At 40.5% G+C, this 18,583-nt stretch overlaps 1 protein-coding gene across 1 annotated transcript; it reads left to right on the top strand.

Moving 5' to 3' along the window:
• Positions 1-1,405: 1,405 nt before the first annotated feature.
• Positions 1,406-17,822, top strand: LOC143639751 (uncharacterized). Its single transcript, XM_077107798.1, is given in 7 exon segments — positions 1,406-1,456; positions 12,432-12,558; positions 12,729-12,789; positions 14,436-14,857; positions 15,026-15,277; positions 15,362-16,392; positions 16,394-17,822. Coding segments are annotated over 7 exon segments (2,379 nt in total). The 5' UTR covers positions 1,406-1,453; the 3' UTR covers positions 16,877-17,822.
• Positions 17,823-18,583: the final 761 nt, after the last annotated feature.

The raw sequence follows: 18,583 nt of genomic DNA, 5'->3' as shown, positions 1-18,583 counted from the left end.
ATCACCTATTGCAGTAATAATACAAGATTATTCTTTTACAATAAATACTGACTCCTACATACAATTTCCGCTATGCATTCATGACAATGATTTCCCTTTCTAGAAAATCTCACAGCCCTTGTCAGCACCTAAACACAGGGTAAGGACAGGGTTTCCTTGTCTCCCTGGCGTAGGTGCACTGGTCAAAGTTCCTTTCCTGCTTTTAATCAACACCTTTTCTGTTTGCATTTAGGGCAAACAGCTGAGCAGACTTGTGGGATCAGCAGAGTCAGGTCTGTACATAAGAATTGATAATAGTAGAATGGAGACTATCTACATTGAGCACAAGGCACCCATTTTATTTTTGCTGCCCATTGCTGTTTTAGAGGGTTGCCTGCCTCCCCCCACCCCACCCCTTTCTCTGCTGGGGATGGAACACTGAGCCACAGCCCCAACCCCAAATGTTTCCTTTTATAGCTCAGGCTGCCTCCTCAAAGATCAGAGGCCAGGAGGTAATGAGAATTACTAATATAATTTTCAAAGTGTTTTCATTAGTAGATATCATATATATGTGGGATATATATGATAGCTTTAAAGAGTGTTTCAAAAATATGGAGACCGTGTCTTTCTAATTTTCCTGAGGTCCCATTATTATATATATATATATATATATATATATATATATATATATATATATATATATATAAATTCAGAGGGGCTTTACCTGGACCACTGAGCTACATCCCCACCCTTTTCATTTTATTTTAAGAGAGGGTCTCTCAGGGCTGGAGTTGTACCTCAGTGGTACAATGCCTGCCTCACAAACATGAGGCACTGGGTTCGATCCTTAGCACCACATAAAATGAAATAAATAAAAATTGTATTATCTACAACTTATAAAAATAAAAACAGATGGTCTCATTGTTTGCAGACGCTGACCTGACCTTTGGCTCCTCCAGCCTCAGCCTCCCTGAGAAGCTGTGCTTTGTTTTTGTGTTGAGGTTAAACCCAGGGCCTCGCCAGCTCAGAAAGCACTCTATGGCTGAAGCCTAGCTCAGCGCCAGGTGTCACCTCTGTACCAGAGGCTAAGCCAAGGCTTCCCACCTGGATTAGTTCCCAGCACAGCTGAAAAGCTCCGCCTGGAAAGGGCCTGGGCCAAGCATCTGTCACTCTACCCAATTTCAGTCAGTGATTGGATGATGCTGCCTCTCAGTCACGATTCAGAGGCGGGCCTGGAGGCCATCCATCCAGGATGCTGGGAGAACTGCCCAATCAGTGCGCAGAGGGAGAGGAAGGGCGGGCTTCCGCAATCTTACCAGCATTTCTTCATCAGCGACTCCCCTCCTCAACCTTAAACCCCAGAGTTCTCTGCTCCAGGGACTAAGGTGACTCTGCTCTGCCTGTTTCCCCCCACCCTTGTCTCGGGTGCCTGGAGGTTCCTCGAGAGGATGCCGGGTCACCACAGAAGACAAAAATGGTGAATTTGCGACCAGGGCTGAAGGTACACGTCACCACCTGCCTTGGGGCCAGGTGCCTGGGTGAGCTGGGGAGCGCGGCAGAGGCAGAGTCGTGGCCCTATTCTTTGTCTCGTGGGGTGAGCTGGGTTTTGGGTTTTTGAGGTGAGACTCCATTCTCTATAAGGGCCTCTGTTTTATTTATCTTACACAATATTAGACCCAATTTACCTAACTACCTATCTGTAAATCTGGCTTCACTTCTGCTTCAGCCTCCAAAGTTCCTGGGTTTACAGGGCTGTGTGGAGGAGGCAAAACTGTGACTTATGCAGTCAAGGGGAGAAATAAAGAATGTCCACACACTTGTGCCCCTTTCAATGCTCTATTCACTCAAATTACTCAATACAGTTTAACTCTATAGGTTCTTAATCAAGAAAACAACAATCCTTAATGCTAGGCACTGCAATAGACATAATCAATTCACAGGAAACTGTGCCACAGCCTGGAAGCAACAAACTAACCAGGGGGTGAAGATCAACTTGTGAAGGTGGATACAGCAGGAGTGGGAGTCGTTTATTGGAGGACACTGGGGGTATATACACATAATTAAGAACAAGCTGTGTATTCAGTTAACATAAACTAGGTATAACAGTCAACGAATAAGGAATCATCATCTTAATGATTACACACAGCTTAACTTAATTGACATAATCTAGGCACAGCAGTCACTCATTAAGGAATCTCTATCTTAATGCTTGCTGGCCTTACTTCTCAACCACTACTTCCTCTGGCTGAAAGCCAGGTGCCATCTTGACTTGTTTATCACCCTAACTGCAAACAATTCTAGGTTAATTAATTCACAGCAAACAATTCTAGATTCATTCTAAGCACTGGACAACACATTTAATTATGATAAGCTAATGACATTCCCTCTGCATGCTAAGTTCAAAGATCTTATGTCTTAGGCTGTGAGTCCAGCAGATGCACACTCACTCAGACTTCGGTGACCAGGTCTGGAACTAAGGCAAGCATTTCCTGGTGTGGAGCAGAGGACCAGTTGAGGAGGGGGTCCTAAGGAGGAGGTGCAGCTCTCACCAAGGTCCAGATGAGGCAGTAGAGTTTGAGAATGGTGAGGATCTTGCAGAGGCTCAGGAAAGATGCCAAGTGATGGGATGTCAGGTCCTCATCAGACTCTCCAGCTCCAGTGCATCCTTGTTTCTGTTGGCTGAATTCCTGCTCATCAGCTCTATCATGTATACGAAATTTGGGTGCTTTTGATCACACTTTCAATCCTTATCAGCTACCACCCTATTTCTCTTTTTTTTTTTTAATTTTAATATTTATTTTTTAGTTATCAGCGGACACAACATCTTCGTATGTGGTGCTGAGAATCCAACCCGGCTGCTCACATGCCAGGGGAGCTCGCCACCACTTGAGCCACATCCCCAGCCCCACCCTATTTCTCAGTGACATCATTTACCCTGGGGTCATCTCCACCCTGACCTTCTTGCCTTTCCCTCTTATCAGGCAAGGACAGACTGCCAGAGGCTTTACTCTCTTTATCAGGGTGAGGGGAAGGAACTTGTTTGAGGCCTTACTGGAGGGATCTGTGGATGTGCCTGGTGAAACTGCAGGTCTTTTAAAATGGAGTTGCTTAGGCTCAGGCCTAAGGCCATTCTAACAAGGCCTGTGTCCCTGGTAAGAAGTACACTTTTGAAAGTATTTGTTTTCTATTTCTGATTATTATACTTGAGGGGAAAGAATAATCACTTAACAGTTCCCTGTGTTTGGTCAAAATAATTACTTTAAAAGGAAAAAGGCATTTGTACATACGACCTAGGGATATTGAATCTTGGGTTATGTTCGAGGCCCCCCTGCCCCAATTTGACATAAATCATTTATTTACTTAAATTTGTTTTTATTAGTTATACATGACATTATAATGCATTTTACACAGTACACATAAATAGAGTGTAAGTGCTCCTTTTTCTGGTTGTACTTGATGTGGATTCACACCAGTCCTGTAGTCACATATGCACATAGGATAATAGTGTTTGATTCATTCTTCTGTTCTTCATCCTCAACTGTTCAAATTTGATTTTCAGATGGGGTCTGGCTATGTTGCCCAGCCTGGCCTGTAAGTCCTGACCCTCCTGCTTCAGTTTCTCAAGCTGTTGACATTAAAGTCATTGGCAATCCCAGCTATGGAGAATAGTTCATTTTGATTTAAATATTATTGACCATACTCAGGAACATGGATTCAAGTGACCCTAAATGATGTATGTGTCCCACCCTGAAAGACAAGGATTAAACCCAGGGGCACTTAATCACTGAGCCACAATCAGTCCTTTTTAGATTGTATTTTGAGACATGATCTCATCAATTTCCTTCTGGCCTCACTAAATTGCTGAGACTGACTTTGAATGTAGCAATCCTCCTACCTTATCCTCTAAAGCTACTGCGATTACAGTTGTGTGGCACTGTGCCTGGCCAACATGAACGCTTATGAAAGAAACTGTGTATCACTACATTAACCAATTGCATTGGTAGGATCATCAGATTGGTGGACTACAGAAAGAAAGGAAGGAAGGAAGAAAATAGAAATATCTTCTGACTGTCTGGTAAGGGTAGGGATATATTCTGAGAAATTTAATAGTTTTGAGAATTGTGGTCTGATACAGAAATTAAGATAATTGGCTATTAAAGGGCTTAAGATAGCCCAACATAATTTTTGCTTTCCATACAGAACCCTGCCTTTCCACCCTCATGGTGGTCTGGTTAGCCAAAGTCAAGTACTCTGAAGGTTCCTTGATGTAGATGCAACTACATCAAAGAACTCATAGAGAAGTTGAGTTCACAGCTGTAAAAATCTTGTGCTTCTCCTTTTATCTTCCTTAGGTGTAGACACCATGTCAGATTTCTTGGCAGAGGTTCCCTTTGGACGCCTCACAGGGTCCCATGTCCTCAGCCACTGTCCTCTCCTGAAGCTGCCACAAGGTGCCCACAGCTGCCCTGGTCCCTGCAGGGTGAACAGAACTTCAGGCCCTGGGTCAGTTCCTCCTAGGGGACAGCCTGAGGTGTGGGGTGCAGCCTCTCAGGGAAGCTGCTGGGGGCCCTGGGCTGAGGAATCTCCTGGAACAGGCCTCATCTAGACAGCTACTTCCTTGGGACCTTGTTTTTCCCAAGCTGTGTTCCCATTCCATGGAGAGAGGTGGCCAGTCAGCCTGTGGATGCTGGCGCTGTGGGTCCAGGTCACCAGTGATTCCTGCCCTTGTAGTTTCACAGTGTGATGGAGCGAAACCTCCCCCAGAGCATAAGGACCACCCACCCCAGTGCAGAGCTGTGCAAACCTGAAAAGCCTCGTAGACTGGAGTCATAGTCCAGGTCCCTGGGAGGGTGATCCTAGAGGCTTTCAGGAAGTAGGACCAGGAGAGGTCATGTCCCAGATGTCAGGGACCTTCCCTGCCCCTTGAGCCTGACACATGTTTGCTCCCTCAGCACCAAAGCTTTCTGTGTATCACTTTGAAATGATCTGCTCACATTTTGAGGCCCAGGTCTATTTTTTCAGAGCCAAATGGGGTGGACTATTATTAAATAGGCAAGAAAGAAGTGGATTTTAAAAGTCTAGTTACATTTCCATTGTGAAAACAATTACAGCCAGGTACAGTGGTGCACACCTGTGATCCTTGCTGTTCCAGAGGCTGAGGCAGTAGGATTGCAAACTTGAGGACAGCCTTAGCGACTTAGCCAGGCCTTATGTCTGGGGATGTGACTTATCAGTAAAGTTCCTCTGGGTTTAATCTCTGATCCCAAACCAAAGAAAAAGAACAGAACAGAAAAACAAACAAACAACAACAACAACAACAAAATAAACACATCTAATTTATCTTTTGCTACCCCTGAGTATGCATAGAAAATTGGTGAGATTTGATCTTGTCTTTTTAATGATTTCCAATTGAAATCCATGTCCTAGATTCCAGAATGCCACTTAAGATACAGAGAAACTCTATCTTCCATTATTGCTGTGGGAAATGAATCCATTTCTACAAAAATTGTGGTGGATAAATTTATGAATTTGATTTTATGTAAATTAGTTACAGTCATTGACAAGCTGATGAATTTGACAGTAATGACAGTTTGTTGTTGCTGTTGTTGTCTAGATTTGGCAGATTCATGTTAGCTCTGTTGTATCAGGAATGGAACCCAGAGGGGCTTAGCCACTGAGCCACATCCCTGACCCCTTTTACATTCTTCCTTTTGAGTCTGGGTCTTGCTACATCACCTTGGGCCTCTGACCCCTGAACCACTGGGGTTACAGATGTGCACCATCATACCCTTCTTCATTGGAAGTTTTAAGGACAATATGGCAATACCTAAAATACCCAACTGTGATCATTTAAAAATCACTGAATACTTTATCAGTGAAATAATAAATGACACCTGTTTTCTGAAAAGGAGAGATATATATGTCTAAGTTAGGGTGCTGATCCTCTCACAAGCACTCCCACCATGTCACCTGATTGCTGTTCCCTCCTAATTACCTCCTCCTAGGGCCACCCATTTGGGAGCTGGCCTTTTAGCTTATGAAACTTGGGAGTAACATTAATGCTCTCTCTAGTCTCTCTGTCTTGTACAATATTTTCACTGGTCTTAGATACAGTGTACTATTTTCATTTTAGATAAGTTTTTCTATGTTCACCCCAAAAAACACAATAATCCATGCCCTGAATTTCACATAATTTACTGAAATGCTCTTTGTTTTTTCAAAGAGTGTAGATCATGGGCAAGTTCAGTCTCCTTTGTAAGAAAGTGTGTTGTCTTTTCATTGATTTTTGTTGCCTCTCATTGTGTATCTTTTGTATTATAATCTTTTTTATCACTCATTACATATATTTTCAAGGTTGTTTTTTTTTTTTTTTTTTGTGTGTGTACATGGACTGTTGGGGATTGAACCAAGGGCTATCAAGTTCTTACTACTGAGCTACTCTCCACCCCAAGAAAATTAGTATTGTAGACTGGTGTTTACTTATTTGCTGATGTATTGAGTGCTGGGATTGAAGCCAGGGACTTGCTCATGCTTATGTTGCCTCAAAAAAATGAATTTCAATGTGTGAGCAGTATTTTTAGGTGGGCAGGTGTTTTACTGGGGAATAAACCTACAGGCACTTGACCACTGAGCCAGTCCTCAGCTCTTCCTATTTATTATGTACATATTTATTTTTATTTTTATTTTGTATAGTTGTAGAGGGGCAGAATACCTTATTTTTTTAATTTATCTGTGGTGCTAAGGATCATACCCCGTGCCTCATACATGCTAGCAAGTGCTCTGCCACTGAGCTACAATCCCAGTCCCCCCATTTATTGTTGATGAAGACCAAGTTTCACAAAATTTCTGGATGTCTTGCTAAATTGCTGAGAGAGCCTCCAACTTGCCAGTTCCATACCTTGACCTCCCTAGTGGCTGAATTTACAGGTGCACACCACCCTACCAGCAGTTGGTATACCTTTTAAAGATTTATCATCCAGGGCTTGGGATTGTGGCTCAGAGAAAAAACGCTCACCTAGCATGCGTGAGGCCTTGAGTTTGATCCTCAGCACCACATAAATATTAAACAAAGGAATTGTGCCCACCTAGAAGTAAAGAATAAATATATATTAAAAAAAAGACTTATCATCCAGTTTCTTTCCAGATGGAAATAGTATTGAAAGATCAGTTTCATTGCTTTTGTCCATAGTTTTGAAATTTGTAACTATGACTTTTCTTCTTTGCTTTATTTTTTGCATTATTTTGGGGGAAAGGTATTCATTATGTAATATTGTTTCTTATGTTTATATTTGTTAGAGAGAGAAGATGGGAGGGGAGGGGAGAGGGGATAGTAGAGGATAGGAAAGGTAGCAGAATACAACAGTTACTATTATGGTATTATGTAAAAATGTGGATGTGTAACCGATGTGATTCTGCAATCTTTGTAATGTTTTGAATAACCAATAAAAAAAAAATGGGAAAAAGTTTATGGCATGTAGTTCATTTACTCCTTATTGAATCAATTTTGTTATTCAGAGCAATTTTAGACTTATAGTTTGTTAGTCAATGTTTTCTAGAGGAAGAGCATCAATATGAAGTGTGATTATAAAAGGCAACTTATTAGATTGGCCTACTTGACCTGAAGCTGGATGTCCACAGTGACCATCTGCGCTGGAGAGCTTGAGAAGTAGTAGCTGCAGAGTCCAAGAGGCTGAAGCCTCAGAACAAGAGGGATCAGTGGTGCTGCCCTAGTCCAGACCAAATGTTCTGGAAACTCCCTGGAGAATCACAGGCAGAGTCCACTTTGGGAGAGTGAAGAAGGCAGAGTCTGATGTCCTCAGATCATTGCAGCAGCCATTGGAGAAGAAAGGGGCTTTCTCTGCTGCTGCTTCCTTCTTCTTCCAACTTTTGTTCCACCTAAGACACGGTCCTATGGATGGTGCTGCCTATACCTAAGGAAGTTCTCTAATTTGGTTCTCTGTTCCACATGCCAATCATTTGTAGACACACCCTCATGGACACACCCAGAGGCCTCTTAATGATAGGTATCTCTTAATCCAATGCAGTTGACAATTCAAATGAGCCATTACATATAGTATCAAACACCTTTCTCTACACTGTTCTCAATATTTTGCATTGATGTTGGATGCTTGTTAGTTACTGAATCAGTACCCTACATTTGATTAAGAGAGTGGATGAAGCAACACTTTGTCATCAGCCGAAATCCATCCTTTACCTTAGGGTTCCTTCTCTGTGTGGTGTGATTTTGTGTGTCTCATACTCTACATAGTAATGTCATACAGAAGAGTATCCGTGCATCTATAATGTTGTCTCTTCTGGAATGTTCTTGACTTGGAATCTTACTGCACTTGGCCTTTCAGACTGGCTTCTCTCGCTTTCCAGTCTGCCTTTAAGGGTGCTGTATCTTTCCAGGCTGCAGAGCTCACTTTCTGGATGATGTTCTTTGGTGTGGTTAAAATGTACCTTGTCCATTCAGCATTAAAAGGTTCATCTTCCTTGCTTCAAGCTTTGGGCAGTTCTAGACATGGCTGCTGTAGTTACTGCTGAGAAGTTTTCTGTGCATTATTTTCACCTCATTTGCATAGACACCTGGGAGTGTCGTGAATTAATTGTAGAGTGCACCATGTTTATTTTGTAAGAGCGTGACTGTCTTCCAGAGAGAGTGTTCTTCTCTGCATTCACATGAGCAAGGGAAGGGTGCTTGCTGATTCATGTTTTCACTGCCTTTTGGAGCTTTTGGTGTTTGGCATTTCACCCCTCCAGTTGAGTATCTGGTGGCACCTCATTGTTCATTTTGAAGTTTTCTAATTATATGCAGGTGAGCATCTTCTCACACATGTGTTAACTGTGCCTCTTTATTGAATGAGTGTCTTCCCAAATCTTTTTCCCACTTCCAAGTTGATTGCTTATTTTTTTACTGAGTATTCTTCATGTATGTTGTACACCAACCCAGTGTCACTATGTGTTGTGAGAACAATTTGTCCAGTTCTCCAGCATGTCTTCTCATTCTATCAAGGGCATCTTTTGAAAAACGCAAACTTCGTTTTGATCAAGTTCTACTTACAAGTTTTTCACTCACAGATCATGTGTTTGATGTTGCATATGAAGCTGTCATGCCAGCCCAGATTTCTCTGTAAGTACTTCTTTGTTATTTTAGTGAAGTTTGGAGTTTTGCATTAGGTACTACAATGTTTAGGCAATTTTTTGGTGCCGACAAGTGAATCCTGGGCCTCCTATGTGCCAGGCAGGTGCTTTGCTACAGCTGCAGCCCCAGCTGTGTGTGCTACTTTGAGACTGAGGCTCCACTGAGAGCGCTGTGACATTTGTGAAATGAGAATGTTTTCTTTGTCTACATGTTAATTCATGTCCAGTGCTTTGGCAACATTGTCCAAGAGAGTATATTTTTCATTGATTTTCTTTTGCTCTTTTGTCAAAGATCAGTGGAATATTTTTATACTGTGCCAAATACCACTGTATCTTGATGATTGTAGATTTTTAGTAGCTGTTAACCTCAGGTAGTGTTCATCCTGTGAACTGAGTGTTCATTACTGTGTTGGTTGTTCTGGATCTTTTGTTACTGAAATCAAAACTTAAAATATTTTTTATTGGGATTATATTGAATCCATAAATAAAATTGGTAAGAATTGATGGTAATTGAGGCTTCCCATCTGTGAACATAAAAGTATCTCCAAATATTTTCCATGTCTCTGATACTTTTATTAGAAGTTAGCAGTTTTTGTCATACAGATTTTTGTAAGTTTATATATGAGTATTTCTCTTTTATTGGTTCTGTATAAGTGGTATGTGTTTGTTTTTCTTTTCATTTTGGCGCTGGGTGTTGGACTCAGGGCTGCTCTACCATTGAGCTACATTCCCAAAACTTTTAATTTTTTGTTTAGAAACAGAGTCTTGCTAAATTGTCCAGGCTGGGCTCAAACCTAGGATCATCCTGCCTGGGCCCCCTGATTGGCAAGGACCACAGGCATGGCCTCCATGCCCAGCTTCCTGCTGTCAATAGTATAATCATTGTCCTGTTTATTAACATGACAACACTGATGTCATATCATTGTTTTTCATGATTCTTCAGTGGATTCCAGTAGCATAGAGGATCATGCTTTCTCTCTATGAAGACATTGTGTTTTTTTGAGTTTGAGTGTTTTTTCATTATTCTTGATTTTTTTAACTATTGATATAATCAATATTTATTATTTAGCTTTTTGTTGTGATGAATAATGTTAATTGGTTTTTTAATTCTGAATCAGCCTTGAATGTGTGTTGCGTTCCTGGGACCTGCAGAGGCTGATGTGAGTGGATCTGTGCCACTGGGCTTGACTTCCCACAGTAGTATTCTGTTCCCTGGAAAATGTTAACTGAGTTTTAAATTTGGCATCAGTCTTACAGAGCAGTAATAATTTCCTCTTGGCTGTGTTTATAATTCTTTTTATTTATTTTTTGCTTCAGTAAAGTATTTTTTGATGAGGAATTTTGCATTCATGATCATGAGAGTCTTTCATAGTTTTCTATTTAATACTTTATTTAATTTTAATAATATCATAAAATATGCCATATAAAGAATTAGAAGGTGGGTTGGGGTTGTGGCTCAGTGGTGGAGAACTTGCCTAGCATGTGGAAGGTCCTGGGTTTAATCCTCAGCACCACATAAATAAATAGGATAAAGCTATTGTGTTCAACTGCAAGTAAAAAATAAATATAAAAAGAAAGAATTAGAAAGTTTTAACTCAACTTCTGTTGTCTGGAAATAACAGTAGAAAATTGGTGGCAGGTCTTAAGTGTCTCCTGGAAGCCTGTTTGAGATGTCAGAGCCTTGACTTTCTGTTTTCTGGGGGCAGGTAGTAATTACACATTTTTAAAATTTTTGAAATGTGTTTTAGTCTTTCACAGTTAAATGTATAATAAATGATATTTGTCTGCAGGATAGATGGATGAAGTACCCTTAGCCACTTAGATTTCAGTTTACCTGGACCATCATTGTGATCTGTCTCCAAGACACCTGCTGTCACTCATACTTTGTCCATGCAACGAAGGACAGCCCACTAAAGGCTTTCTCTCAGCCTCCTGTTAACCTCTGTTGATACTGTCCTGCTTCAAATGTCATGTGTCTTATGTCCTTGAGCATGGTTCTTTGTGAGTGGCAGGGTCGTGTTCTGGTAGGTGGTCCTTTGTGCTGTTCCACACTGTGCAGAAATCATAGCTTGCTTAGAGACCCACATGGAGTGGCCTGTTTCACAAGCAGTCAGTGTGGGATAGTTCAGGATTCTGGGCTGCAAACCTGCTGCTTTAACACACCCTGGAAGTGCTCGTGCCTGAGGTTTTCTTGCACCAGCTGTGCTACAGGAAAGAGGAATCTCTTTCATGACAGACCACCACTGTACATGTGGCCTATCTTGATCAAAGTGTCTTTGAGCAGAACGGTAATATGTGTCTCATGACTGTACATGATCTGAGTGAGACATCTGCTGTTCAGAAGAGTTTGAGAATCATTGGACATTCATTGTTGCCATGATGTTTGGGAAAGGATTTTCTGCTGTTAAGAAAACTATTTTTCAAACTAATATAATTTTGTAAGGCTGTTGTTTGGACAAGATAACATCTTGGGGTCATCAAGTTCTTTCTGAGACAAATGCCATCATTTGACACACCCCATTCTGCTTTGACATTAACCACCAGAAATTATTATATTGTGATGTTTATTAATCATTGTGCATGATTACTAATTGGGTAAATTTGTTCTGGAGTAAAGCACCTGCAAACTTCTAGTTGTTCTCCGAGTAATCACGCAAGTTGAGCTCAGTACCCAGTGAACACATTGTGACAACCTGTGTGGAAGATTGTCTAACTGTTGTCTATAAGGGAAACTCTTTAGTGACTCCATACTCTGAGGGTGTGGGTTGGGGCTGATTCTAGGCACTTCTTTGAGGATGGAACAATTGACTTTCAGAAGGAAACAGGAGATCAGTAAATACCATGTTGTCTATTTTAATTGTGGAGGCCCAGTGAGCCACTGTGGTTGGCAGGATCTCTCAAATGCTGAGTTTTGTGATCCCAGCAATTTCCTACTCTGTCAGCTTTCTTTTCTAAGGGTAAGTAATAAGGAGGGTGCTAATATTAGCTCTCTACTGCACAGGATGTTGGTAAGAAGGTGATAGAGATGCAATCAACAAATAACATAAGGGTGACCCGGGAGACCCTCTTACTTCCTGTGAACTCAACAAAGGAAGGGTGTAAAACACTCTACTATTTACCTTGTGTGGGGCCCAAATCTAGTGTTGGAGTGGCTGTGAAGAATTAAATGCACTGAAGATTTCAATGACCAAATCGTGGAATTAATCGAGAGGCCAGGGAATCATGTGAACATCATGCATGTTGAGTATAGATTTCTCATGCTGTCAAATCTCTCCTGGCCTCCACTGCACATTTGTGGGATACTTTAGATCTCAGTGACCTTTGAGGATGTGGCTGTGAACTTCATGCAGGAGGAGTGGGATTTGCTGGATGCTTCCCAGAAGAACCTTTACAGAGATGTGATGCTAGAAGTCCTCAGAAACCTGGAATCTATAGGTAATAATTTGTGTATTTATTTAATTGGAGAAATTGTGTTTATTTTTTTATTCATGTAGAAAATGAAAAGACAATCAGTTGGTGAATTATTATACTATAAAATGCCCCATGAATTTGGAAATGCATTTATAGCTCCTAGAAATTTATAACATTTTGGTTTGACATTTTAGGAAACCAATGTGACGAGAAGAACATTGAAAATCAGATCAAAACTTCTGGGAGCAGTCTAAGGTAATTGTACTCACAAGAGGAATCCTTGAGGGAATCTGGGGATGTCATATAATTTTTAAAACCAATGCAAGAAATTTGCACAACTTTAAATGTATTTATTCTTAGAAGATTTCTTACCAGAAATATATACTTCACTGGGACTAGGGTTGTGGCTCCATGGTAGAGAGCTTGCCTTGGATGCTTGAGGTTTTCTTCTCAACACCACATTTAAATCAATAGAGTCTATTGTCCACTGAAATAAATTATATATATATATATATATATATATATATATATAATTTATAAGTCTATTCAAAGTTCTTGACATGCAAAAAGTATTATGAAATTGCATATGTGAGTATAACTATTTGGGACAGAATTTTAATATTTATTTTTTGGTTTTCGGCGGACACATCATCTTTGTTTTGTATGTGATGCTGAGGATTGAACCCTGGCCACAGGCATGCCAGGCGAGTGCGCTACCACTTGAGCCACATCACCAGCCCAACTATTTGGAGAATGACCATAGGCATGCTGTGTTGCAAAGCATTGTTTCCTCTCAATCTCTTTATTTTCTGGCAATTTGAACAAGTTTGAAAAACCTAGGCTTTACCTCATGTTGGAAGTAACGTTAACCTAGGACCTTAAATAAATACAACATCATGAATTAATCAATTATTAATAATGTGCTGGTCATCAGATACCAATTCTTAAGCAAAGAAAAATTTTAATAGAATAAATTCATGTGACTTCATTACGTGTGCCAAAGACTTCATATGCCCTTCATTCCTTCATAGGGAGATCACATCTCACTATGGACCCGAATGCTACAAGCATGAAGAATGTGAAGAGAAGCCATGTGAATTGAAACAATACAGGAAATCTCTGGTTTCTCTCAAAGGTGTTCACACACAAATCTTAACACAAACTGGAGATGGACCCTATGAAAGTACAGTATGTGGGAAAGTCAACAGTTGTTCGAATGACATTCAAAGGCATAAAGATTCTCATACTGGGTGGCAACCAGATGAATGTCAACAATGTGATGAAGCCTCATCTTCTCCTACAAATGTTCAAAAATACACAAGAAGACATAGGGGAGGTAAAGCTTTTCAATGTGAGGTATGTGGGAAAGCCTTTCATTCCCCCACTTTATTTAGAAAACATGAACGAATTCATTGTGGACAGAAATCCCATGAATGTAAAGAAGGTGGTAAAACCTTAGTTTCACCCACAAGTCTTCACAGTTACGTGATCACGCACACTGGGAAAGTACTTTTTAAATGCAATGTATGTAGGAAAGACTTTGCTTACCGAAATATATTTAGAATACATCAGAGAAAACATACTAGAGAGAAACTCTATGAAAGTCAACAAAGTGGAAAAGCCCACACTACTTTGTCTTACCTTCAGATACATGAACAAATCCATACTGATGAGAAGACCAATGAATGCCAACAATATGGAAAAGTCTTCACTACTTCTTTATCCCTTCACAGACATGAAGGAACGCATACTGTAGAGAAGCCCTATCGATGTCAACAATGTGGAAAAGCCTACAGTACTTCATCTTACCTTCGGATACATGAACAAATCCATGCTGGAGAGAAGCCCTATGAATGCCAACATTGTGGAAAAGTCTTCACTACTTCTTCTTCCCTTCACAGACATGTTCGGACGCATACTGGAGAGAAGCCCTATGAATGTAAGCAGTGTGGCAAAGCTTTTGCTCAACCATCTAACCTTCACACACATAAAAAAACTCATATGAAAAAGAAAACCTATGAATGTAAACAATGTGGGAAAGCCTGCACTAGTTTGTCTTACCTTCAGAGACATGAACGTAGGCACACTGTAGGGAAGCCCTATGAATGTAAGCAGTGTGGCAAAGCCTTCACTCGGTCCACTCACCTTCACTCTCATGAAAAAACTCATACTGGGGAGAAGCCCTATGAATGTCAACAATGTGGGAAAGCCTTCAGTACTTCTTCCTACCTTCAGATACATGTACGGACTCATAGTGGGGAGAAGCCCTATGAATGTAAGCAGTGTGGCAAAGCTTTTGCTCAATCATCTAACCTTCGCTCACATAAAAAAACTCATATGAAAAAGAAATCCTATGAATGTCAACAATGTGGGAAAGCCTGCACTAGTTTGTCTTACCTTCAGAGACATGAACGAATCCATACTGGAGAGAAAACCAATGAATGCCAACAATGTGAAAAAGTCTTCACTAGTTCTTCCTCCCTTCACAGACATGAACGAACGCATACTGGAGAGAGGCCCTATCAATGTCAACAATGTGGAAAAACCTACACTACTTCATCTTACCTTCAGATACATGAACAAATCCATGCTGGAGAGAAGCCCTATACATGTCAACAATGTGGGAAAGCCTTCATTACTTCTTCCTACCTTCAGATACATGTGCGGACACATACTGGAGAGAAGCCCTATGAATATAAGCAGTGTGGTAAAGCTTTTGCTCAATTGTCTAACCTTCACTCACATAAAAAAACTCATATGAAAAAGAAATCCTATGAATGTCAACAATGTGGGAAAGCCTGCACTACTTTGTCTTACCTTCAGAGACATGAACAAATCCATACTGGAGAGAAGACCAATGAATGCCAACAATGTGGAAAAATCTTCACAAGTTCTTCTTCCCTTCACAGACATGAACGAACGCATACTGGAGAGAAGCCCTATCAATGTCAACAATGTGGAAAAGCCTACACTACTTCATCTTACCTTCAGATACATGAACAAATCCATGCTGGAGGGAAGCCCAACGAATGCCAACAATGTGGAAAAGTCTTCACTACTTCTTTTTCCCTTCACCGACATGAATGGACACATACTGAAGAGAAGCCCTATGAATGTAAGCAGTGTGGCAAAGCCTTCATTCGGTCCACTCACCTTGACTCACATGAAAAAACTCATACTGGGGAGAAGCCCTATGAATGTCAACAATGTGGGAAACCCTTCAGTACTTCTTCCTACCTTCAGATACATGAGCGGACACATACTGGGGAGAAGCCCTATGAATGTAAGCAGTGTGGAAAAGCCTTCACTATGTCCTCTAAACTTCATAGACATGAAAAAACTCATACTGGGGAGAAGCCCTATGCATGTCAACAGTGTGGGAAAGCCTTCAGTACTTCTTCCTCCCTTCAGATACATAAACGGATGCATACTGGAGAGAAGCCCTATGAATGTAAGCAGTGTGGCAAGGCTTTTGCTCTATCGTCTAGCCTTCACTCACATGAAAAAACTCATACAAAAAAGGAACCCTATGAATGTCAACAATGTGGAAAAGTCTTCACTACTTCTTCTAACCTTCACAGACATGAACGAACACATACTGGAGAGAAGCCCTATGAATGTAAGCAGTGTGGCAAAGCCTTCACTCAGTCCACTCACCTTCACTTACATGAAAAAACTCATACTGGGGAGAAGCCCTATGAATGTCAACAATGTGGGAAATCCTTCAGTACTTCTTCCTACCTTCAGATACATGAGCGGACTCATAGTGGGGAGAAGCCCTATAAATGTATGCAGTGTGGCAACGCCTTCACTGACTCCTCTAAACTTCACAGACATGAAGGAGCACATACTAGTGAGGAAACCATATCAATGTCAACAATGTGGGAAAGCCTGCACTACTTTGTCTTACCTTCAGATACATGAACAAATCCTTACAGGAGAGAATTCTAATGAATGCCAACAATGTGGAAAAGTCTTCACTACTAATTCTTTCTTTCACAGACATGAACGGACGCATACTAGAGAGAAGCCCTATGAATGTAAGCAGTGTGGCAAAGCCTTCACTCGGTCCACTCACCTTCACTCACATGAAAAAACTCATACTGGGGAGAAGCCCTATGAATGTAAGCAGTGTGGCAAAGCCTTCGTTCGATCCCATCATCTTCACAGACATGAAAAAACGCATACTGGAGAAAAGCCTTATGAATATCAACAATGTGCAGAACCCCTTGACACATCCAGTGAACCTCACATACATGGAAGAATTTATGCAGAAGAGAAGCCTAATGTATACCAACAATGTGGAAAAGTCTTTTTCTTGCTTTTTCTTTCACAGACATGAAGGGACTCACACTCAAGAGAAACCCTATCAATGTAAGCAGTGTGGCAAAGCTTTCACTCAGTCCTCTCATCTTTGCTCACATGAATGAACTCATACTGGAAAGAAGCCCTATGAATGTCAACAATGGGGAAAAGCCTTTGTTATATCCCATCAGCTTCACTTACATGAAGAAACTCATATTGCAAAGAAATTGTACTGGTTAAAACAATTGGCAAAATCTTCTGTTATTACTGTTCTTCTCATCAACATGTTGGAAGTTTACTGGAGAAAAATTCTCTAAATGTGAATTGTGGTGGGATCAATATTTCTTGTTCCCTTCAAACAAAAACAAAGGGCTCACTCTGCTGAATATTGTACTGGGGATTGTACTGCAGATTTGGTCTGGTGGCCTTCTACCACTGAGACTCATCCTCATTGTTTTTTATATTTTTAATTTTGAGACAGAGACTTGCTGAGTTCCTTAGGGTTGTTCTAAAATGCTGAGGCTGTCCGCAAACTTGTGATCCTTCAGCCTAAGCCTCCCAAGTCTCTGGGATTAAAGGCATACATCACCACATCTGGCTGAATAACTGTTTAAATGTGAAAAAATATGGCAAATCATTCCATTTTCCCTGTTGTCTTCAAAGCCATTTCCCTCACTGGAAAACAAACACTCTGAATGGGAACGATTTGCTATACTCAGCTTCATGTTCTAGACCTATTTTTCTTTTATGAAAATTCTCATGGAGAGAAGCCTATGAATGTAAAAAATGTGGGAAATCTTTTAAGTTTTGCAGTTTATTCTGAGTACTGGAAAGATTCATGCCAAAATGAATAAACCCTATGAAAGTAAGAAATACAAAGGGTTCAGATGTTTTAGTTTTATTCAGTTGTATTAAAAAAAAAATACTGTAGATAAGCAATATTGGGCAGTACTTCATTTTGACAGTTTTATTCAAAGACATAAAAGGACTTACATCTGGGCTGGGGATGAGGCTCAAGCGGTAGTGCGCTTGCCTGGCATGCGTGCGGCCCGGGTTCGATCCTCAGCACCACATACAAAGATGTTGTGTCTGCCGAAAACTTAAAAATAAATAAATAAATAAATATTTTAAAAATTTTTTTTTAAAAAGTATTTACATCTGGGAAAACCTGTCTGCTAATTATGTATTTATTTATTTATTTGGGATAAAGAAATTGCAGAAGAATGCATTACAATTCTTATTACACATATATACCACAATTACTCATATCTGTATATAAAGAAATTTGACACCAAATTCATGTCTTTATACATGTACTTTGTATAATGATGTCCTTCACATTCCATCATCCTTACTAATCCTCTGTCCCCTCCTTTTCCCTCCCAGTCCTCTGCCCTATCTAGAATTTATCTAATCTTTCCATGCTCCCCCCTATGTACCCCCTATGAGTTAGCCTCCTTAGAGAAAACATTCGGCATTTTGGGGGGGGGGATTGGCTACCTTCACTTAGCATTATCTTCTCCAATGCCATCTATTTACCTGCAGATGCCATGATTTTATTTTCTTTATTATTGCTGATTAAATTTCCATTTTGTATATATGCCACTTTTTTTTTTAATCCATTCACTCTAGGTTGACTCATAGTTTAGCTCTTGTGAATTGTGCTGCTATAAACATTGATGTGGCTGTGTCCCTGTAGTATGGTGTTTTTTAAGTTCTTTGGGGAAGTCTGAAGAGAATGATT

Source organism: Callospermophilus lateralis, chromosome Y (genome assembly GCF_048772815.1).
Source record: "Callospermophilus lateralis isolate mCalLat2 chromosome Y, mCalLat2.hap1, whole genome shotgun sequence".
Taxonomy (NCBI): domain Eukaryota; kingdom Metazoa; phylum Chordata; class Mammalia; order Rodentia; family Sciuridae; genus Callospermophilus; species Callospermophilus lateralis.
The sequence above is the reverse complement of the archived record's forward strand: the minus strand, read 5'-3'. Positions and strand labels throughout refer to the sequence as shown.